The sequence below is a fragment of the Drosophila busckii genome, chromosome 3R (genome assembly GCF_011750605.1).
Source record: "Drosophila busckii strain San Diego stock center, stock number 13000-0081.31 chromosome 3R, ASM1175060v1, whole genome shotgun sequence".
Lineage (NCBI taxonomy): Eukaryota > Metazoa > Arthropoda > Insecta > Diptera > Drosophilidae > Drosophila > Drosophila busckii.
In genome coordinates, this window is record NC_046607.1 from 11,385,021 (window position 1) to 11,407,884 (window position 22,864).

Sequence of the window (22,864 nt, forward strand, 5' to 3'; positions counted from 1 at the left end):
TTAAACTATGAGAAGACGACATACGGTATATGCGCATTAGGTTTCAGTTGTAGTGTCAAATTAAAACTAAACTAAATGCCAACCAAGATATCTTTTTGTCCAGTATTAAGCACATTGCATATATGCATATACATATATATTTTAGTCGATTTGACGATTACGCATGCATTTATTTCAGAACTAATCTTTTTAAAAAGGTAATAGCTTAATATGTTTGCAAGTTTTAAAGAGTGAATCAATTCAAGTTGTATTAGCTTTAGTTTTAGTACTTAAATGTGCCAAACGGAGATTAACTAAAACTTAAACATCTTAAATATATATAAACAAATTGCCAAATCACTACACCCTGTTAAGTTTTAAGCCCAAGCCACTAAAAGTATATTACGTTAAGAGTTGAAACCGAAAAAAAAAAATGACAGAATCAAATGATATTTTATTGTTAAGATTGAGGCTTAGATTGAGTGTTAATGATGAACCTACCCAACGTACAATAATTTCGAATATTGTCCTTATCAAAATTATTGAAATCAAAATGAATATTTCAAAATATTATATAATAGTTATGTTTAGCTCTAGCATTGGAAATCTACAAACTAAAATATATGAAAACTATTTGTTGTCTGTGCTAGTTTGAAATATTTAAGCGTTTTTATATGGTTTTTACCTGTATTAAGTCATGTTTTTAGTTAGGCGAATGTGTTTTAAGGCGGTTTTTAAAAATCTATTTGTGTTAAAATGGAAATGAGCAATTTCCGCGTAAACTTCCCAAAAAAGACTAGTCAAAAAAATAAATATTAAAAAATAATTCCTTCGAGTGCAAATGAATGTTTATTTAGCGTTAAACTATATTAAAACAAAAAAAAAAAAACAAAACCAACTCTTATTGTTAGCTGAATTTTAGCAATTAAGCAAGTACACAATGAACTCGGTTCAAAAAAAAAACTCCAACACAAACACCCATACGCACATATTTATTTGAACAAAGAAGATTTAATTTCAAACACTTAAAGGAAATGGAAATTTACTTAACAAAAAATATACACAAACACGAGCAAACGATTAAACAAGCATAAATTATATAGAATGAAAAACGAACAAATAAAACTTCATTAATCAAAAACAAAATTGTCTCTAGTGTATTACTATTAATATAAGTTATGTTTTGTTAGCTTAAGTTCAATTATAATTTTAGTTTTTAAATTCATTTTTATTTGATTACATTTTTAATTTGTTTTTCATTTGGCTTACAGATGTGTATCATGGCATCAATGGCAACATGTCGCTGGACAGACGCGGCGAGATTGTCACTCCGCCCGGTCGCTACGATCTGACGCTGGGTTCGGATAAATCGTCATCACTGTCGCGCTCCGAGGCGGGCACCTACGACATTATACAGGCGGAAATACAGCACGCCAAGCGACAAGAGTTGGCTACGGGTGTGGCCAGCGCCGCCCATAATGGCCACAATGGCAATAGTAGTAATGGTAACGGTGTGTCCATGCCCAGCACTCACGATATGGAGGCGGAGGTGAAGAAACGCAAATGGCCCACCGAGCCGAGCTATTTCCTGGCCAAAGAGCTGCTGATGACAGAGCGCACCTACAAAAAGGATCTGGATGTGTTGAACACCGCGTTCAGGCAGGTGCTCGCTCCTCAGGATGTGGAACAGCTGCAGCCACTGTTCGAGTTGCTCGATTCGTTGGTGCAGCATCATAATCTGTTCCTGCGCGACATTGAGCATCGCATGCTCTTGTGGGAGGGTCGTGGCAATCACGAGACTCATCGCATTGGCGATGTTATGATGAAGCATATGGCAGCGCTGCCCATCTATGATGAGTATGTGCAAACTCACCTGGACATTCTGCACTGTCTGAACGACATGTACGAGACGGACAATCGTTTCCAGCAGCTTTACAAGGAGTTTGAGCAGCAAAAGGTCTGCTATCTGCCCATTGGTGAGCTGCTGCTGAAGCCCTTGAATCGCCTGCTGCACTATCAGCTGCTGCTGGAGCGGCTCTGCGATTACTATGGCGAGGAGCATATCGACTACGCCGACTGCCAGGCTGTCTATCATTTGCTGATACGCAGCACCAAGCAAATACGCAACCAATTGCCCGATTCGGCCAACTTTGTGGAGCTTTGTGAGCTACAGCGCGACATTAGCTTCGAGAAGCTGGTGCAACCGCATCGTCGGCTCATAAGACAGGGCTGCCTGCTGAAGCACTCCAAGCGTGGCCTGCAACAGCGCATGTTCTTCCTCTTCTCCGATATACTCCTCTATGGCTGCAAGTCGCCGCTGGATCAAAGCTTTCGCATACTTGGACACGTTCCCGTCCGTTCGCTGCTCACCGAAAATGCCGAACACAACACTTTCTCCATATTTGGAGGGCAGTGTGCCATTACGGTGAGTGCTGGCACCACCGCCGAGAAGACCCTCTGGCTGGCCGAGCTATCCAAGGCGGCAGTCGATATTAAGAAAGCGCCGCCAAATATGCAACTGCAGTTGACCACACTCAAGAATTGCAGTGAGTACAAATCATTTATTTATTTTTAGATAATATCAATTTTATTTTGTCTATATGCTGAATGAATTGGAATTGGAGTGAACTCTCAAGTTTAATTAATCTTTATGTTTATATTTATATTTATATGATTTTCTGTATGAATTACTAACATAACTTAAACGCTTATATTACTTATTATGAATGGCAAGAAAAGCACACTGCAAAGCCTCGTAAGAACGCATTTAAATTACTCTTAAGCGCAAAGTGTAGCATTCGTCTTAAACTTTGATTTTTTGCTCACCACAGGCTCCTCGGAGGAGGGACTGGACATGCTGGGCCTGACCAACGGCACGAACAGCCTGAACAGCAGCGCGGGTGGTGGCGGTCCCCTGACAGCCCAGCAGTTGCAACTGCAGCAACAGAACAGGACGCAACCCTCACGCAGCAACACCGCGCTTCACGTTTGCTGGCATCGTGGCGCCACCGTTGGGCTGGGCGATCATCTCATCGCAGCCGAGCATCAGCTCTCCGGCTACCTGTTGCGCAAGTTTAAGAACAGCTCTGGCTGGCAAAAGCTCTGGGTGGTGTTCACCTCGTTCTGCTTGTATTTCTACAAAAGCTATCAGGATGAATTTGCGTTAGCCAGCCTGCCACTGCTGGGCTATACGGTTGGTCCACCTGGTCATCAGGATGCTGTCCAAAAAGAGTTTGTCTTCAAGCTGTCCTTTAAAAATCATGTCTACTTCTTCAGAGCAGAAAGTGCGCATACGTATAACAGGTGGGCAGCATTATTATATTATATTAAACCATTTGAAGTCATCAAGTTAATCTTATTCTTACCTTGCTTGCAGATGGCTGGAGGTATTGCGTAGCACCACCCAAACCCAGGACTTTAAGAATGTGCATAGCCATGGGGCCAACAACAACTAACGCGGTTTTTCTTTAGCAATTTGAGTATGGCTCAATATATATTTTGTGCAATTTTCAAGTAGTAGCAGCATCAGTCACTGGGCTGCACTAGCCTGCAGATATGCCCTCTAGTATTCTTTATTTTTATACAACGTATACACCACAAAAATCAAAATATTCCCATTTTATATACATGATATACAATATTCTATCTTATCCCTTATAAGACGCAGTTTTACGTCTCTTAATTTTACTCGCATTTTATATTCAAGTTTAGTTGCTAAGTTTCAATATGTTTGATTGTAAATAACGTTTCGTATTTTATGTCTATTGTTTTGTTTTTAATGTTTGTTTCCTATTTTATTTTTTCAATTATTTTTCATATGTCTTGGTTTCACGTGCGCGCCTTTTTTTGTTCTCAAGTATTTTTTGTAAACTAATATGTGGGAGTACAAAAATTATATTCATTTAAATTTGGCATATGCTAAGAAGCGTATAACTAAAATTATGCTGTTAGACGTCGCCTTTTGTACTTCATACAAAATTAAAAAAAAAAAACAACTTTTCTTGAAAATTTATAAATAAATATTAAGCTTAAGTCATTAATTTTAATAGAACTTAACAAATTAATAAATATTTTGAAAATATAACAAAATAATGCTTAACCAATGCGTATTATTTATATTTGAAATACTAGTAAATTGCGGAATAGTCTAATGACATCACATTTTTCAATCGTTCCCGTAAAAAAATTCATTGCTGAAAATTCAAAACTTATAAAATTCCAAAATAAATATAATAATTGGTTATATTTAAGCGTCAGCATATTGAAATCATCAAATTTAAAGTAACCTTGTAAAAGTTTACAGCAATCGAATTCAGACTTCCACGCTTAATGGTTGTTGTTTGAGCTAGTCTTATAATTTATTTAAAACATACATTAATAGAAGGTGGTTGGAAAAAATAAATTAAAAACAAGAGCTATTAAGCTTAAGTGCAGCCAACAGAATATTATTATTTTTTGCGAGAGAGGGTGAATTTAAATTTCAGAATAAGTCGATTATATATACACAAACATACCAAATTTGAACGGATAGACGGATTTGGCTCAATCTATTATTAAAAGGCGGTATCATACTTTCGCGATATATTGAGAGTGGGGCTGAGCTAACTTAATTGAGGGCGTTTCTGGATGTTATCTTCAATTTTAAAAATACTTACTCAGTGTATTCGCCATTCATACCTTATCCGCGTCAGTTAGTTGAGTTGAGTTGATTTGAGTTGTACGTAATTTAAATAAAATTTGTACATTCAAAACGCTGCTGAAAAGAATTTGTAGTACTTTAGATTACAATCAATATAATTAAGACAAATGTTTTGTTTTTAATATTTTCATTTATTGATATTTGAATTCTATAAGGTAAATTTTTTGCTGTTGTAATTGGTAAATTTAAATTTTATCTTGTTGCTCTCTTTAATAGAGTTCTAAAAGTATTGCAAAATTTTGAATATATTATAATTAATAAAATTAGAAAAGAATTATAACATGCTGCTCTAAAAGATTATCCATATAGATACAATGATGCTCAGAGCATCACATTCATATCGTTATTACTCATCATCAACATCCCAACGAGGTCAGCTCGTTGTGCAACACAAAGTGCCAAAGTGGAGGGTCATAGCAAAAGGAACAGCAATTTAATTATGAACCAAATACACTTATATAATTTGATTGTAATATGTATGTAATACATAATCTTAAGTCTAACTAAATAAAATGCCCTGGCCAAGACGCAGTAATCTAATTGCTAATCATTAGTCAGTAGCGTGGTAATGGCAGTAATGAGGTGTTAAGGCCTATGCTTAATTATGGGCTTGGACAGTGCGGTTAGGAGACTGGATTAAGGATTGAGTCCATTATGACATTCTATTAAATCATTTACACGAAAATAATATAACAATTTGAGTCAAATTGGAAGTATTAGTGTGTTAGTATGCGTGTGTATAAAACGAAGGTTTGTTTGGTCACTGGACAGAGGCTTTGCTTATGGCTTAAAAGGCTGTATGCGGTTATCCCGACTATACAAGCACAAACTACATTTAATAGCTTCACATTTTGTTATTAGATACATACGCATTATGCACATCATAGATCCAATCTTTATGAGTTTTATTTAATTGCTTGCTAACAAGTAACATTTAATTTTAGTTTTGAGTTCTTGTTTTACTTTAGTAAGTTTCACAACTTGTAGCCAATTAACTTATTAACCAATTTAGGTAGCTTGTGCGAAGAATCATATTACATAGGTAAGTACTTATTAGAGTTGCGACTCTCTCATTAGGAGAATTTCTTTGGGCAGCTTGTAAAAAAGTTTCGCAATTCATGTTCCATTAATTTTTGCTATCTTGCTGTTGGTATTGCTATATCATAAAGTGGCAACATGAAAACAATTGTGTATTACTAAATTTAATCATAATTTTAGTGTATGCATATCAATAGTTTTTCACATTTAGTTTTAAATAAAACTATTTGTTTAGCAATTGCTCGACTTGGTATAAATTTTTATAGATTTTTTTTATTATTATTTATAACTTTTCTGCTGCTATTTGAATTATAACATTAAATTGCTGATGCTACTGTTATAGATAGCGTATGAGAGGCTTGTGGAAATATCTCTATTGTTGTCGCTCAAGGTGGCTGCTGCTGCTGCTGCTGCTTCTGTTTTCTGCTCCAATAGGTTGATGTTATTATTGTTATTAAAACCATTTGCCGAAAATATAAACTGCCCTGCTTGCGGGTATATGTGTATATGTGAGTGTGTGTGCGTGTGCGCGCGGGTAAGAGTTCATGTATGTTTGCTTGTTTTAGGCGCTGTTACAATTTCATAGCATTATAACTATTATAAATATATCTGATATTATTTAATTTAAACTTTTTTATATTATTGCATGTGGTTGTTGGTGTTGTTGTTTTTGAAGTTGAAGTTTGTTGCCGCTGCCGCTTCTGAAAACTGCTGCTGCTGATCTGGTTGGTGTTGATGTTGGCGCATGGCTAATCGATAAAACTCTGCTCCACACAGGCCTTCACACGCTTTTCATACTCGCGACGATTCTCTTTGTACAGCTGGGCGGCGGTCGAATTTGCCGGTGAGTTGGGATTAGGATCGCTCAGCAGTGACTGCATCAAAAGAAAGAGTAAATTATGCGTTAAAGATAAAATCATTCATTTGTCCGTTGGGATTACTCACCTGTATTGATGTTAAAATAGCTGACACGTCATATGTGGGGCTCCAGCGATTTTGTAGTATATCCAAGCATATGCCACCATCTGCATAAACGTTTGGATGAAATACTTTCGATACAAATCGAACTGTTGGCGGTTTATTTGGATATTCTTCCGTAAATTCTATGGTTAACTTAAAGGTACCATCCTCGAATGGGGTATCGTGTGGACCAAAAATCACAGCATTCCATATCATAATATTATTATCTGTTGGCGCACCCGAAACACCCGTTGGTGGATCCTCCTGAAGTCTGTCAAAGAAAAAATTAATTTAAGTTTTTTGAGTTTTATAAGTTTTAATGCTGACTATATACGATTCCAAACGACGAAGACGTATATACATACACATATGTATGTCCGACTAATAAAGGTACAAAAAAGTATGCACAGTGAACGCTTATTAGACCATTCAGTAATTACTTTTTTAGAAAAATTAAAATGCAAGCGTCTACTGCAGATACAAAACAATGTACATATGTACTTGAATATATGTACATATATATATCGGACACTACTGTTTTCTTGTTTTCGTTGTATTTCCGCTTTTTTCTGTTGATATGTACAATCATTAGTTAGTCTTGTGTGGGTTGCACAGAGTAATTTGGAAAGTTCGCAGAGCAAGAAATCAACCTAAGACTGGAATCGTCACACTTATTTCACAGTTCATGTGATACATAAACAGAAACAAATATAGCAAGATGAGGAAATTGTTATATTTGTCATTAAGCACCGCAACGGCCAATTGTCACGATTTTAGCCTTAGTTGTTGGCAAGTCGGAACCGAGGCTTCCAGCTAACCCAACGCCCTCTACCCAATTTTGCTTCGGACCAATGTTGTTATTTAGGTCAAGCATAACATATGTATATGCAACAGCTATGAGAATCAGTGACAGAGTCCAAGACCAACGATATGTCGATGGCGAACGCTTAAATCAGCCAACCGCGCCCTTCAATCGGCTATATCAATACAAATGACAGAGCCCAAAATGAAATCATCGATTAAACAATAATAGCAAAGCACACACTACAAAAGACGAAATAAATTAGCTGACAAACATTCATTTGCGGTTGCTGTACTATGAGTGCATCGGGTGGGGAATTGTGGGTTGCGATCTCTTAACTTCTGTTGTCGAGAGCCAACCTTGACATTAAACTCCAAATAACTTTCTCCCACCCACTGTAAACAAGGTATTAAGTCAGTGCAGCAAGCTTTTACATGAATTTTTACTGTTTTTGTTTTTTTCTTGTTTTTTGGTTGCGCAAACTAAGGAAATTGAATGAAATCACAATAAGAGCAGCGGGAGAGACGACAGTGACGATAGCTGCTGCTGCTGCTGTTGTTCTGCTGCAGAGTATGAGTCAACAAGGTTAAGTGTGCGTGTGTTTGTGTATGTTGTGTTGCGCGCTGTTGAGTGACGAAAAATGGCGAAAATGAGTTAAATGGGAGAGAGTTGGGAAGCGAACGAGTAGTGGGAAACGGGATGATGATGATTTTCGCAGCTGTTTTGTGGCCAACAGAGAACACATTCGCATATTCTTATTGAAACGTTTGGCATTTGCCATTGTTATTGTTGTTGGTGCTGCTGTTTCTGTGCTGTGCTGTGTCTGCGACGCAATAGCAATAGAAACAAGAGCACACATGAAAAAAGAATTTTGTATATTACATTTTTAATTTTGCATGCTCGTTTTGCCTCTAGCTGCGCTGCCTTGCTCTGCACTATTATGCTCTCTGGTAGTCAAAGTCAAGTATGAAAGACGCACAATATTTTCCTTTCTGTTTCAGTTGTATCAACTGAAAACCATTGAAAAAAACTTGCAATCGCTCACACATGGAGAATTGTATTTTGGCTGCGCAAACTTTTCCACGGGCAAACGTATGTATGTATGTATGTATATACGATGGTATGCTTACACTTACATACATAATATGTATGTATGTATGCATATGTTCAGCCCAGGTTTCTCCATTTCATGCCAAGAGTCTTAAAGTGTGTTTGCGTGTATGAGTAAATGTGTACTTACCTTTTAAAATCTCTCATAAGACGTCTGCGTGCGGGTGTTGACATGTTCTACAACGCTGCTAGCACTTTTGTGTTTTAATGTGAAACTTGAACGTTTTAGCAATGCGATTTTTATAAACAGAACAGTGAAATTTTGTAAATTTATTTTTAATTGAGGACAGCAAGTATCGATACTCCGATACTCGATATATAATGGTGCTGCCAGCCCGTTGCTGACTAATAGGGCTGACAGCATGTCAGAAGCTGGCAGAGCTGACAACTCATGGCCTGCTTTTAGCGCTGCCAACTCATGATAAATGCAAATGGACTTTAAAATCATTAATGATATTTACAATATGCGCGCATTTTCAAATGCTAAGCAGACTAACAAAAAATTATTAATGTAAACGCTTTTAATAATTTATATGTATATTGTTAATTCTATGTCACTTGTTCCTCACTGCAAAAAACGTTTTGTAGCCATTAAGTTGGTTGATCAACGTAAATAAATGTATATATGTACATATGTCAAACTAAAATATTGTTAATTAATTTTATTAAGAAAATATTTTAATACTAATTCAGAAAAATTAAAGGTATCACATGAAATATTATTCAACTTCAATTTAAATTAAACTGGAAACAGCTCATTATAGGTAAAGTTCTCTAGAATCTTGGTAGCAACAGCCAGGAACTTAACCTCTAAAGCTCGAGCAATAGGCGCAATCACCTCATTGGTAAACAACTCAAAGTTCTCATTAATGGTCTGATTAATGACGTCGCCGAGCACCTTGTCTCCGTTAAAGAGATTCTCCAAACGTAGACGACCTTTACCGGTGCGTATCTTCATTGTAAACTCCTTAACATCGAAGTATTCAACGTCATTGACAGTTTTCACATCGTAGGTCACGCGCACATAGGCTACAAAATTGGTAAAGTTGCCCACAAATGGACCATTGCCCTTAATAGGCAGCGCCAAAATATTGCCATTGATATCGTACTGCCCTTCGCCCTGAAGATGTGGCAAGATCAGCTCAAAATCAAAGCGTTTGTTGGGAATGGATGCACGCATTTTGGTAATTTCAAAGTTGGAGGCACCAAAGATGTTCAACTTTTTGGCCTTGACTGTTAAGCCACCACCTGCACCGGCTTCTAGTATGTTGAGATCTCCGATGTACAGTGGCTCCATAGCTGGAACATTGATTTCGTCGATGCCATTGACCAAATAAGGACGCAATTTGTGAATACTCGCCTTCAGGCACTTGGATAGCTCAGGATCGTTGCGATGGCAGATCTGAATATAGTCGGCTGTTGAAGGGAAATAGTTACAGTTAGTAAAACTGATTCAAGTTAACTCACAAGAATCGGGTTACTTACGCATTTTGGTTGCCGAGCTAAGGGCCAAGAAACTGGCAAGTAAAAGAGCTGCGAATAATCTGGACACCATGTTTTCGGTAATTCTGCGAAATGTAATAATTTAGGAATTATATACATGCTATAATTAAATATTTTACAATATCATTAGCAATTGACGTCACAGCGAAGTGACACAAACGCCTAGACTCAAATTGCAGCTCGCAACAATTTATATAATTAAGCCAAATGGCTGATTATATAGACTTATTCCAAATCACATTGTTGCAACTTAATAGTTATTAGATGGGGCGGAGACACTTATTTGAAGTCGCAGTTTTTAAACGACTGCTGTCAACGCTCATAATCATAGAGCCTGATAATAACATGTAGTCAAGTTTGATTGGATTATATAGACTAGTTTCATGAAAAGTTGTTTAATGTTTATGACTTCCTTATGTCGATCAGACAACACCAATAAATTCAAAAAACTCCTGTGAAAATATATTATTTTTTCTTTACGTGTAATTTGGAAATAATTGTTTTAATAGCAATTCTTAAAAGGAATTCGATGATTAACCGTTTCACTTTATGGATTTAAATCACTTTTATACTAACGTTTTATGGATATATGTATGTATGATTTTCCTGACTGAAGGCCACTTCAATGTTTAAGCCGAGAAGGTTTTTGTATTATTTTAGAATTTATTTTCGGCGCTGTTAAGTTAACCGTTCGCAAAGCGTACTGAATGCAAAATTGTAAAGCTGTTCGCGTTTTATAGCAAAAATTGCGCTTCGATTTACATGAGCGCATTGCTGGTGCGAGCTTCTAAGCCGAGCTAGAAGTCAAAATAGCCACAGCACAGAACGTAGAATCCCAAAACATGTTGACAAAGCCCGAGCCAAGAGAGCAAGCACGAGCGAGAGCAAGAGAGACAGACGCCTCGAGCTTAAATGGCGAGAACGAGATGAGAAACAGCTGGCTTCTGGGTTAATAATAATAATAAATCTAATGATTGCATATTCACACACACACACACCCATGTGCACAGTTCACTTGCGTCTGTATTTGTGTGATTGGCAATACCCCATACTGGGGGGATATTTAAATCGTGGGCGCTATGATATTGCCAACTGAAGAAACGTTTTTTGTTATTAATAAGTAAGTAAGTATGTAAATCTATTTGTTGGGTATTTGTCAACGGTTTTTGGAAGTCAGCTGGCGTGCTCTGATGCAATTAGCTATACTGTTCCCTGAGAGGCAGCCTCAAGCTTGTGCTGACAATCTATGGAGCTTTTGTTTTCAAAATTTGCATCGCCTGTCAGAGTTTTGATTTAAATTAACTGCTGCTCGCCTTCATTCCCCGCCTCCACCGCATCCTATTGAGTAATCTTTGCTGTAAGTTAAGGCTATGGCGTTGACATGGTTCACTGCCGCAACTGATGAGCAGCCCCCTGGGAGCTGGGCCTTCTGTAACTAAACAAAAATTGTTCAATAGCACGCAATTGGCCGAGTTATGATTATGATTACACTTACATGCTTAGTTTGTGCAGCAGCCTAAGGTAAACACCTCCGACTAAACAGCCACACAGCCGGAAGAGACACAACAAATCATGAAATACTCCTGTGGTGTAAACAAAGGCTTGTTCGCTTTTAATTGGCAGCTCAAACTATAATTTTCTATAACATTTTTACTCATTCATTCACTTTGGCTGAGACCTTCACTTTGCATGCATAGAACCTTCACGTGCATTTAATAATAATGATGAACCCAAGCACTAACCCTGTAATCCCTCTTGCAAACAAATTTGATAATAAACAGCAACCTAGCCCAACGAACTTTAATGGAGAAAGCTGTAACGCAAATCTCTAATGTGCACATAGATTGTATAAGGCGCTTCCATTATTATTATTTTATATAATTATTTTATTAGCTTGAAATGCTTAGAGTGTGTATGCAATAAATTAATTCTCTGTGGCTGGTGGGTGTGTGTTTCTACTCTACGTCGATCCATTCCTCTAGCGGTATCTTTGCGAATATGCGATCCATAAAGTTGCGTATGACCAAAGTGAGTTTGGTGCGCAGCGCTGGCTTCATTTCCTTCAGCAGCTCTTGGGAGTTAGAGTTGATGAACAGATTCAAAGCGGCCTCTGTAAATGGCATGGAGATTAGATATGCATCGGGTTGAGAGCGCGACTGACTTACGTATGACTGAATTGCCATTGGCAATGTTGTCCACGCCCATTTGAATGTCCTTAACATTAAAGTCCATTTTGACGGCATCGGTGGTCAGATAGGTGCGTCCATCGGCGCCTGTGTTGGCATTGGCCTTAAAGTAAATCTTTGCCTTGACGCCCTCTGTAATAAGAGTTCAAAGTTAATCGTCTACTTCTGCTGTTGCGTAATCTCTCAAAGACTCACCATACTCCCCCCAATAGTCACCGGCACCGGAGGCCTTCACCAAGATAAGCACACCTGTGGAGCGATACTGAGCCTTGACGCGTATCCTTGGAATCTCACACGTCAGCTGGAACTGCAGCGAGTCCAAGTCGGAGCTGCAATCATAATTGTATATACTATGAGTCTAAGTCGTCAACATCGTCAACAAAAACTGCCATTTCATGTGGATGTTCTAGCAATTTACATTTTTCAATGTCGCACTTCGTATGCTCGTGCCTAACAAACTCCACCTCGACCTTGGTGCGACACTTGTGACAGCAAAATCTGGTGCAACAATTCATTGCCTAGACACAGACACACAGCCCAAATAAAATGGAAATAAAACAAAGCACAGCAAATCATAAAACAAAAACTTGTAGACCTCCCCAAGTGGCGAGCGCGATTGAAACCGAAGCCGAAATCGAAACCGGCTACTAGCTGCAGGCCAATTGGTAAAGGCCAAAACCAAGTGTTTGACACACATATGTATCTCAGAGAGAAGCATGTCATCTCGGCTTTAAATTAAGTTCTAATGGAGAATACCGGAAAGTTGTTGGCAAGTGGCAAGTGGCTAGTGGCTAGTGGCAGGTCTGCCTCTTGCCGGCGGCTTTGGTCAGGGACAGTTTGTTGCATAATCTCATTGACAGCGGTTGCGACATCATAAAAGTAAATGTTTGTTTGCGTTTGCTTTTGTTGCACATTTAGTATGGTCAAGTGTAATTGCCCCAGAACCGCATCAATTCATAAATTTCCTACTGTAGTGTTTTTTCTAAGAACAAAAATAAAACCCAGCCAATGCAAATAAAGCGCTGGGGTTAGGCAAGGCATGAGGTTAACGGGCTAAGATTATTGTGCTAAGTGCTAAGCGTTCTGTACATAGACTTGGTCGCAACTATTATTAAAACTAAACTAGCATTAATTAACTGAATGCGGCAAGCGTGTTAATAGCATTTTCAACATGCTCGACTGACAAGTTGAATTAAGCCACAGACTGCCGACCAAGTTGCAATACCCTGACTCAGTTAGAGTATAACAAACAAGTTATTTGAGTTCAAAGCTATGCTCAGCTGTTGAGCATTGCGGAACAGATACTACACTCTTGCAGTCAAAGTTTAGTCCGAGTCTAGAACTTTGAGCACTTACCGCACATTGGTGACTGTTATGTTGCTCACTCCATAGGCCTGTATGTTGCGGAAGAGCGCACGATAGCCATCGGGCCCACTGCCCAACACAATGCCAATTTCATCAATGACCACAGGCTCAATCTGTCAATGAATGTTGAACATTAGTTTAGCACGTACATAATGTCTTTTGTACTTACCTCAAAGATATCCAGTTCGGGCACGCCCTTTTGCAGATAGTGCACCAGCTTGTTGCCACTTTCGCGCAGACAATCGTTCAGTTGTGCCTCGTCGCGGGGACACTTTTGCAAGTAGTACGCTGCAAGAGAGTGTGAGGAATAGGTTTTAGCTTTTCCCATTGTGTGTTTCTGTTTTGTTTGCCTCATTCATTAATCAGCGACGAAAACAAACAACTACATATGAACGTTAATTGCAGTTGAGTGCAGTTCAAGTGCGCAAATTACAAACAGTGATTTTCAGTAGCGGATAAGCGTGGCTTGGCTTAGATTGGCTACGGGCTGGAGGATTGGTGGGGGAAGGGTGTGGGCGTTTTGCGTGAGAAGACAGCTTTAGTGCCGCCGTTGGCAAGGCAAATGAACTCAAGTGGCAAGCAAAGTAACTCTAAATCGGATATAGCTAATCTACTTGTCTAGCTTGGATAATAAATAGTTTTAATAGCCACAGCTAGAACTTTGGTTGTACACAACAAAAATTATATTCTATACTTTAAGCCATTTCAGCATGGATTCTCGGAATTAACAGTTTAATCTCTGGCGTTAACTTTCAACGTTGGCAACACGTCTGGGCCAGGTAATTAAAGCCGAATTCAGCGCGACTTTAGTCTGGCCAAGTGCTACGTGAGCTTTGTCTATTAATTATTGATGTAACCGATAGATAGAAAGCGTTTGGAGTCGGCGCTCTGTCAAGCGCTTACTGGTGGCTTCCTTATAGCTATAGCGTTCTCTCTATATGGTGATGTACTTACGTTGCTGCTGAGCCCAAATGGCGCCCACAGTGGATAGCAGCACAATAATTGCGAATTTGTGGCACATGGTTTGGGTTTTTGGTTTTTGGTTCGTCTGCATGAAAGTACAAGTTAGAAATGTGAAAATAGTAAATGTTGTTTCACTTTTAGTTATGCTGTCATAATTAATTAGCACGTCTTTTGCTTCAGTCTTTCGAAATGACGCACAATGTATTTATTTATGTACAGCGAAAGCGAAAACGGTACGGGAGCAGTTAGGAACAGTTTGAGAAGCAAACATACAGCCGTGATCTGGACTTTGGTTGAAGTTTCACTCTGCCCTCGAAATTCTTTTGGGCTATTGACGAATCGTATGTGGGTCACGCCAAACCGAACCGGATCAGTTGTTGCTTTGTTGTTCTCTGGCACCGCTAAAGAATATTTAACCGATGCGACAGTAGAAATGCTTTCTTGTTATAAGCGCTTGCTTGCTTTCTTTGACGTCAAACTTTCACGCGACTCGAGCGAGGAATGAGCCAACACTGCATTGGACCCGGCCATTTAACCAAAATGCCTCACGCTGAAGAAGAAAGAGCGCCCCGAGTTGCAGTACAACGAAAATCCACAATGTAACGTCTGGCACAACCGACAATGTGAGACCACGTGTTAAGCAAAAAATATTTGTTACTTTAACTGTAGCAAGAAGTGACCACAATTCAAAGTGCCAGAAGTTGAACCAAAGGAGGAACACATGTAACCACAAGTGTGGGACTCGTTCATAAGATATTGCCTTATTAATAACTTCTGTCTTCTTATCGGATCAGACAAAAGTATTAGACCCTTTGGTACAATTGTTATGTACAGAGTCTAAAAAGCAGCGGCGTTGAAAGCAAAGTGCAATGATGAACAAAAGCCAATCTACATATAAATGGGGACACACCCACATCAACACGGCACATGCAACCGCCACAGACTGGCAGTCGTCAACTTGAGGCTTGGATCTTGTGCCTGTGCCTGGGTGTACCGCTACTTGAAGGTTAAGTTCATACAATGAGCTTGACGGTCTTTGACTGAGGTGACGATGTGAATAAAAATTACATTAAAAAGTACTCGACTATTTTGCAAATATTGTAATATTTATTTAAAAGCATTATGAATTTATTTATGAATAATGGAGCTCTTATTTTAATAATATATTAACAAGTAACTATCAAATGTTTCGTGCCCCTAAATTCTATTCTGACTACGCCCATGTCTCTCGCCATGAATAGGCTGGGGCTAATGAGCCCTGAATGAACAGTGAATCATTTGCTTGATTTGCAGGTTTGCCTCTAACTGAGGATTGAGCGCAGCTCCGGCTTGCATTCTAAGCCATGGGAACTATATATAGACTCTATTCTGAATAGCCTGCACATGAATATGCCTAATTAGTGCCTAAATGAAAAGGTCAAGCTGTGTTGTGGCCAATTGCTTTTGAGTACTTTGTTCTGGGCTCATTTTGCATGCGTTTGCACTTATGCTATAATGATAACTCACAGTTATTTATGATACGCCCCCACCATAATATTGCGATGTGCAAGAATTTTATAACACAATGTCAATAGGCAACGTGTGTCGTGCATTTCAATTATTTAAATTCAATTGTTTACGCCATACCATTAAAAACTGCAGTAGACGAGAAGGGAGAACAATCAAAACAAACAAGCGTGCTCATCTAAAAGAATTTAAATCGAATTTCCGTTGCCCGCGAGCACTCACAACTGTTATAAGTGTTTTTTAACGCAGCTAGATTATAGATTGCAGCATGCTTACAGGATGAAACTTTTAAAAAATACAAAAAACATGTGGAATTTTTATAAACACCCAAAAGTCTGCACTCTTTTTTAACATACCAATGGCACAAAGAAATCTTTTACTGCATAACTGCGAGAGACGCTTCCATTCTAACAATATTTTTATTATTATTTTTTCTAGACAATAAGAAAAATTATGTCTCTGTTTGGAAGAAAGTAGCTCAGTTGTTGTTGTCTTAATCTAACTTGTATATTTCTATATTGAAAAGAAAATCTATTTGAAAAGGTATGCTTATTAACTACAAATGACCTTTAAAGCTGAAACGACAACCAATTGGCGCAAAAGCTGCTCAGATTCACCCAACAGATCGGTCAAGGAGACTAACTTAAAAAAAGAGAACTACAACAATGACATAATTTAAGTATACACATAACACGATTAAAATTATAATAAATATATTTATAATATAACAGTAATAAAATTTATAATGTTAAAATACTTAAGTCATGCTCATGTCAAAAATAATAAAATTAGCTATACATTGAAAAAAACAGCCTAACTAGAAACCATGTCAAATGCAAATAATGAGCCTGATTAAAGTAACTTTACAATATAATTTTCTTTTAGTACGTTTTGGACATATGAACCTGCTAATTTTTTTTTTTTTTTTTTTAGAGGTAAACTAGTTTCAAATGTTATCTGCGATATTAAGCAATGTAATCAAGTAAAACTTATAAGCACCGATTTGTTCAAGCCTCACGTTTCATAACCCGTTCTAATGGGCTAATGACTGCAACTTATATTTATTCAAATATATGTTCTCTAATGCATTGAAATGAAAATTATTTATAGTTTTGTTTTGGTAATTTCCCGTGGCAATGAATTTGTGTATAAATTTCTATTCACACGAGTGTAATTTACAAGCATTTAAATATTCTTATATATAATTGGGACGTAATTTGATTTAAACGTCTTTAAAACATTAAGCAAGATCTTATCTTAAGAATAAGCTTTGACAAGATTCAGGATGCGTCAATGAGCTCAGAACAACACAATTTAATTATTTTGAAAGCAAATTGACCTGTGTTTATTAATTGGATTTAAAAATGAAAGAAAAACAAGATTTGTTTTTGACTTGCGCTGTCTTTAATTGAATTAATTGAGCTGAAATATATGCATATGAGTTATGTTCCAAGTAGTAAAGTTTATGGGTCACGCCATATCATTACAACCAGTTCTAATTAGCAAGACCTCACTGTACAAGTATAAAACAAGATCTTCTGCCAGAAGGTAACATATCTAAGTCTAAGTACATAACAAAGCCGTCTAATTATTTAAATAACAATGCAAATGCCAGAAACAATGGATTGAAAGCGAACGAACTAAAAACGTTTTCCTATGTCAATTATTCACATTGCTTTGACTTCTCCTACAACTCATTAATATTGTCGCTTCGCTGTTGGAATGCGTTCTTCCAACCTGAGCTCTTATTTGTGTACTGAGATATACACAAATATAAAGTCAATAGCTTTAGAACTACCAACTACTCTGGCACTTCCCTATTATTCATCTAAATCTGTCACGGCCATTGTAAACAGCTTTAAGGTTTTATTTTTTATTTTTCTCGCGAACAGTGCAAAGTTGAGGATACAAGTAGTCACACTCACACTTAAAATATTCATGAGCATTTGCCCTTGAAACAGAGCCAGACAGTTCAACCTGGAGACAATTTTTGGATTTACAAATAATATGTATATGTACGCTCTTTAGCGCTTACAATCGACGTAATTGCTAATGTCATTTCTAATTTTTACAATTTAATTGCATAAACGGGCAGCAAAGTGTTTTCAAGTGTAATCAATTTGAAAGATAATCGCATTAGCACAAGTCATGTTGAATAAACTTTGCACGCTGAAGATCACGCTGAGTAGAACAACAGGTTATATTAAAACTATACTTTCATTTTCATGATCAATGCACAGAGAGTGGCAGCAAATTGTGTACACCCTTCTGAATTCACTTAATGGGATTACAACAAGGTCGTGAGCATGGACAGGGTATTGAACCAGCGATTATGCAAGCAAGAATTCTAAGCATCAGCTAAAAATGTATTCTAAAATATCAACAAACAGCCGAAGACCCAACGACAATTTACAAGCCATTGCGAAAACTGAAGTGCTTAATTACCTTTTATGGCACTCTGCAAATGGATAAACAAATGTGGAGGAAGACGCCACTGCCACCGTAAGCAGAGAGACTGAACAGATCTCAAAGCAGCAGCGGCTGAGAAGCTGTGCAGAGACCTGAACGCAGCCCAAAGAGCGCAGAGACCTTTAGACAGTGACTAGACAACAGTTGACGTTAACTGTGCGCAGTTTTAGTTTTCAGTTAACAGATTTCATGGCTTGGCTTTCGGCTTTAAAATCAGCGTCGAGCGCTTGAAGCGCTCACAGTCAGCGTTCTCAGCTTCGGGTTGTCGGACGTCTTCACACATTCAAGCGGAAATCATACAAAACAAAGCAAAGCAAAACAAATAAATTTTTAATATTACTATTAGTGTATCGGCTGTTAATTGTTATTAAATAATATTTGTGGTGCCGCAATCCGTAATCATGTTGAAATCATTGTGCCTAATTGTTGCCATACAGTTGATCTATGTGACGCAGGCCGAAACGCGTAAGTTGCAAAAACAAAAGTATATAATTGATTAATTTGCAAATTGCTAAAAAAAACAATGATTCGCTTTGACTTTTGAGACTTTATACTGTTAAGGGCTAATGCGCATGAGATCGGCTTAGCTGGAAAAAATGTTTCCGTAATTTACAGTAACAACTTTTGACACCTTTTGCTCTTCGCATGTTTTCATCATTCATTGTTTATTTTGTGTGTCAAATGTCAACTGCATTGCTAATTTTTTGTATTTTTTTAACAAATATTATGCATATATATTATGCATTGTTAAGTTGACTCTGGCACACATTTAAAGCTCTTCCGCATCCATAAAAAATGTATCGATGCTTGCTCAAAATGCAGACTATGAACTAAATCCATATTTAATGAGCTCAACATAGCTTCAAGTCTTGGCCCGTTGAACAGCCTTCAACTTGAAATTGTTTTTGTTTTTCTTTTTGTATCTGCGAGATGCAGTCGCCGCTAATGATCGGCATTGTGACGGCCGTGCTATAGAATTGTAATGACTGGTTCTGATTAGCGGCTTGCATCAGCAAGGTCAGAGCCTGACCTTGCCGCGGGGCCGGCTCCACTGAACTTGAAACGGTGGCCAATAAGCCCAGTTAACAGCCAAGTCGTTGAACTTTCGAGGAACTGACTTGCTTGATGAATCTTTTATTTGTTTTTGTTGTTGTTGTTTGTTTGTTGTTTATGTTGTTTTTATTTACGTTTCATTGCAACTTTAATTGGCAGCTGCCTACATTAAGCCATGTTCGCGCAACGATCCCAAACTGGTTGAGTGTTTCATTGGGGCTATGGAGCATCTGAGGCCCTATCTCTCTGCGGGCATACCCGAAATAGAGGTGAGTAAACCTTCACTTCACTACGGCACGTTGCAAGTTGCATAAGCAAGCGGCAACACCGATCGGTGGTTGCATAATGCCGCGGAAGTTGCCAGCAACTTGGCTGAGTTGCAATTGCAATTGCAGCTTGTCTAAACTGTCTTTCTGTATTGGCAGCTGCCCGCGGTGGAGCCCTTCAAGATGGACTCGCTTTCGCTGCAGCTGACCGACGGGCCGCAGGGCTACAAGATTACGCTGAAGAACATGGATGTGTTTGGAGTCAGCAACTATCACATCAAGTCGATGAAGCTGGGCGTCAATGGCGGTGAGCCCTTCAAGGCGCAAATCGAGATGCCCAAGCTCAAGATCGAGGCCAAGTACACCAGTTCCGGCGTACTGCTGATTATACCTGCCTCTGGCGGTGGTGACTTCCACGCCATCTTCGAGGGTGTTACTGCCGATCTCACGGGCAAGACTTCCGCTCGTGGCGAATATCTCCACGTGGACTCGCTCAGCGTAGTGCTGAGTGTGAAGAAGGCCAACATGAGCATCTCGCGTGCCTTTAACAACAACCGAGTACTGCGTAAGTGTCTGAAAAGCTGCACAACTAAGCAGTACCATTAACTTGAACTTAACGCTTTTGTATTTGCAGTGGAGGCCACAAATCTGTTTCTACGTGATAATTCCGCAATTGTGCTGGAGGCCATGCAGTCGCAGCTGCAGAAGAAACTGGCAGCCCAATTTGGCAAACTGGCCAATCAGCTGCTCAAAAACGTTCCTGTCAGTCAGTTCTACACTGACTAATTGCACAAAATATATGCTAAGCACACTCTACACTTAAGTTGTTTATTTAATTATAAAATGCGCGTTGCACAAAGTATTAAATCATAAGCGTACCTGCAAAATGTTCTCCGTCTATCTTAGTCTCTGACACATAGGTAGGGGTAGGACGTTGAAAATTTGACTGCAATTTCTATAAATACTGCCCAAAGTATAAATTGTAATAAAACAAACCAATTTACGTTATTGCTGAAATATATCAATTATTAATGGTCAGACTTTGCTGAGCTCTGACTAAACGAAATTAATTCGGCCTTGACTATTTTACGATTCTTTTTTACTTTGGTACTTGGTATTATAAATACTGTTCAGGGTATAAAAACTACTCTACTCTACCCTTTAAATACTTTCTAATTAAGCCGAGCTCTCACATACAGAAAAACTCACGGTTGTGAACTTGTTTTATTTTTCATTTTTAATAAATATGCATGTAGAAGTATTTAGTTTTACAATTAATCGTCTTAGTTACGAGTGGTTTGTTTTGTTTTTATAAGTTTTGTATGTTTAGCATTTCATTCGTAATTGAATTCGATCGAGTGTGTTGTTGTTGCTGTTGTTATTATTATATTATTCTGGCATTAATGGGGCATTTTCAGAGCTAACCAATCATAAGGTTATACAGTTTTAGTTAGCATTGGTCGTTGGTGCTCCTCAACTGCATTTGGAATAAGTACACTAACGGGAAAATTAATTTATAGCAAAGTATTACATAAACTAGGCCTACATACCTATTCACTTTTGCAAAGGAATCAACCTATAAGCTCAACTCAACTCAAACTCAATCATGGCTCGAGTGTATTGTTAATCTAACAAAATTACAGATAAATTGTCTGACTATGCCCAGTTCAAGTCGAATGCCTTTTACTTCTTATATACACAGATTATTAATTCGTTTGACATTATATCAGAGCACGGCTCAAGTAAAAATCTATATATATATATATATATATTTATATATGTTTTTATAGTTATGCACACATATTTTGGGTTTTTTTGGATTCTACAATTGAGAAATTCTACTAGTGAAATTATCTTTAAGAGGCTATGCTTACTTTTTGTTATGCGGTTTCCATGTGGATTTATTTTAGTATAAGTAATCTTGTTAAAATGTTTGGCCTGGAAAAGTTTTGCTTGCCAAGGCTTATAAAAAATATGTCCGTCCATTTAATCTGGCTCATATAAAAGTTGATCATTCTTGGGTTACATGTTTATATTTGTAATGTATTATTTTTATTATAATTATTATTATAGACAGCTATCCTGTTAATATAAAAAATGCGCCGTATAAAATGCCATAAACTTTCGCGCTGTCTTTCCCTTAATTGTTATAAATTTATGTTTCATTTGTGAACTGGTTATAGTTTATCTGATATACTTATATACGTATGTGTCTAATGTATGCTGTACTATGTGATTAATGTTTATGCCATATAGTTGTTAATTTTGATTTCAGTTTTGTTCTTGTAGTTGTTGTCATCGCAGCCTTCTATTGAAGCCAATTGGTTGGTAACTGAAACAGAAAACTGAAAATGAAATCGAATTGAATTGAATGGAATGGAATGGAAATAAAAGGTTTTTTTGTTCATATTTTAGCTACATAATAAACTTGTGGTTTCTTGTTTTTATTTTCTCACAATGAAATTAGCTTTAATTATAATTTTATAATAATAAACATAAGAGATTTGTTTCTTGTTGTTGTTTTTGTTTTTGTTAATGCATAGTTAAATAAAATGCTCGAATGCTTTTCACAAACAAAATTTGCAGCTTTTAATTTTGTGTCATACCTAACATATAGTATATGGTACTATATATACTCGTACGTATGTAACTTGTGCCGATTGCGCGCTGTTTACAAAACTAAAGGTGTGTGAGTGTGAGTGTATGTGTGGGAGTGTGTTTGTGTGTGTGAAACTACAAAATATAATTAATTATTCTTTATACGTAATGTATGTACTCGTATGTTTAATAATAATAATATAATATTTATATATGTATAATTTATAGTTTTTACTCGACGTTCGCTTTATAATAACGCTTGCCTTTCTTTTTACTCCATTATACGGTTCCCTGCTCCCTGCACTCAAGACTTTTTACAACAATTACAAATGGTTTATAGTAGTTTAGTGTATGCTTTAGCTATGTC

At 37.6% G+C, this 22,864-nt stretch overlaps 5 protein-coding genes across 6 annotated transcripts in view; 2 read left to right on the forward strand and 3 right to left on the reverse strand.

Annotated features, from left to right (window-relative positions):
- The window catches only part of LOC108603262 (FERM, ARHGEF and pleckstrin domain-containing protein 2), a 32,538-nt gene extending 28,573 nt beyond the window's left edge, over nt 1-3,965 (forward strand). The window contains exons 11-13 of the mRNA XM_017991914.2: nt 1,251-2,525; nt 2,811-3,282; nt 3,356-3,965. Coding sequence (XP_017847403.1) covers nt 1,251-2,525; nt 2,811-3,282; nt 3,356-3,434 — 1,826 coding nt within the window. The 3' untranslated portion in view covers nt 3,435-3,965. The remainder of the gene's footprint in view (nt 1-1,250; nt 2,526-2,810; nt 3,283-3,355) is intronic.
- A 2,025-nt stretch (nt 3,966-5,990) lies between these two features.
- Nucleotides 5,991-8,889, reverse strand: LOC108604680 (ubiquitin-conjugating enzyme E2-17 kDa). The gene is made up of 3 exons (XM_017994236.2): nt 8,719-8,889; nt 6,662-6,947; nt 5,991-6,591 (listed from the first exon to the last, which is right to left on the reverse strand). Exons 1-3 carry the CDS (start codon nt 8,760-8,762, stop codon nt 6,466-6,468), a joined length of 456 nt encoding a protein of 151 aa, XP_017849725.1. The 5' UTR covers nt 8,763-8,889; the 3' UTR covers nt 5,991-6,465.
- A 392-nt stretch (nt 8,890-9,281) lies between these two features.
- On the reverse strand, nt 9,282-10,799 carry LOC108602098 (protein takeout). The gene is made up of 3 exons (XM_017990121.2): nt 10,668-10,799; nt 10,074-10,156; nt 9,282-10,004 (listed from the first exon to the last, which is right to left on the reverse strand). The coding sequence occupies exons 2-3, from the start codon at nt 10,141-10,143 to the stop codon at nt 9,328-9,330; spliced, it is 747 nt and encodes a 248-aa protein (XP_017845610.1). The 5' UTR covers nt 10,144-10,156; nt 10,668-10,799; the 3' UTR covers nt 9,282-9,327.
- A 1,190-nt stretch (nt 10,800-11,989) lies between these two features.
- Nucleotides 11,990-15,104, reverse strand: LOC108602119 (protein takeout). Of its 2 annotated transcripts, none has more exons than XM_017990144.2 (7): nt 14,879-15,104; nt 14,597-14,690; nt 13,812-13,930; nt 13,634-13,755; nt 12,473-12,606; nt 12,257-12,409; nt 11,990-12,201 (listed from the first exon to the last, which is right to left on the reverse strand). In XM_017990144.2, the coding sequence occupies exons 2-7, from the start codon at nt 14,661-14,663 to the stop codon at nt 12,047-12,049; spliced, it is 750 nt and encodes a 249-aa protein (XP_017845633.1). In that variant the 5' UTR covers nt 14,664-14,690; nt 14,879-15,104; the 3' UTR covers nt 11,990-12,046. The 2 variants fall into 2 exon arrangements, with proteins under 2 accessions (XP_017845633.1, XP_017845634.1); XM_017990145.1 differs by lacking the exon at nt 14,879-15,104 and adding an exon at nt 14,804-14,861.
- A 3,728-nt stretch (nt 15,105-18,832) lies between these two features.
- Nucleotides 18,833-21,082, forward strand: LOC108601960. The gene is made up of 4 exons (XM_017989947.2): nt 18,833-19,045; nt 19,793-19,902; nt 20,059-20,464; nt 20,534-21,082. Exons 1-4 carry the CDS (start codon nt 18,982-18,984, stop codon nt 20,683-20,685), a joined length of 732 nt encoding a protein of 243 aa, XP_017845436.1. The 5' UTR covers nt 18,833-18,981; the 3' UTR covers nt 20,686-21,082.
- The last annotated feature ends 1,782 nt before the right edge of the window (nt 21,083-22,864 follow it).

Coding starts and splice junctions, on each gene's coding strand:
- LOC108601960 (XM_017989947.2), top strand. CDS start 18,982: ATGTTGAAATCATTGTGCCTAATTGTTGCCATACAGTTGATCTATGTG. Junction 19,046..19,792: donor TGTGACGCAGGCCGAAACGC/GTAAGTTGCAAA, acceptor TTTAATTGGCAG/CTGCCTACATTAAGCCATGT. Junction 19,903..20,058: donor CGGGCATACCCGAAATAGAG/GTGAGTAAACCT, acceptor CTGTATTGGCAG/CTGCCCGCGGTGGAGCCCTT.
- LOC108602119 (XM_017990144.2), bottom strand. CDS start 14,663: ATGTGCCACAAATTCGCAATTATTGTGCTGCTATCCACTGTGGGCGCC. Junction 12,607..13,633: donor ATAACAGTCACCAATGTGCG/GTAAGTGCTCAA, acceptor TTATGATTGCAG/CTCCGACTTGGACTCGCTGC. Junction 12,410..12,472: donor TGACTATTGGGGGGAGTATG/GTGAGTCTTTGA, acceptor CTCTTATTACAG/AGGGCGTCAAGGCAAAGATT.
- LOC108604680 (XM_017994236.2), bottom strand. CDS start 8,762: ATGTCAACACCCGCACGCAGACGTCTTATGAGAGATTTTAAAAG. Junction 6,948..8,718: donor CTTATGAGAGATTTTAAAAG/GTAAGTACACAT, acceptor TTTCTTTGACAG/ACTTCAGGAGGATCCACCAA. Junction 6,592..6,661: donor CTATTTTAACATCAATACAG/GTGAGTAATCCC, acceptor CTTTTGATGCAG/TCACTGCTGAGCGATCCTAA.
- LOC108602098 (XM_017990121.2), bottom strand. CDS start 10,143: ATGGTGTCCAGATTATTCGCAGCTCTTTTACTTGCCAGTTTCTTGGCC. Junction 10,005..10,073: donor TAGCTCGGCAACCAAAATGC/GTAAGTAACCCG, acceptor TCCCTTCAACAG/CCGACTATATTCAGATCTGC.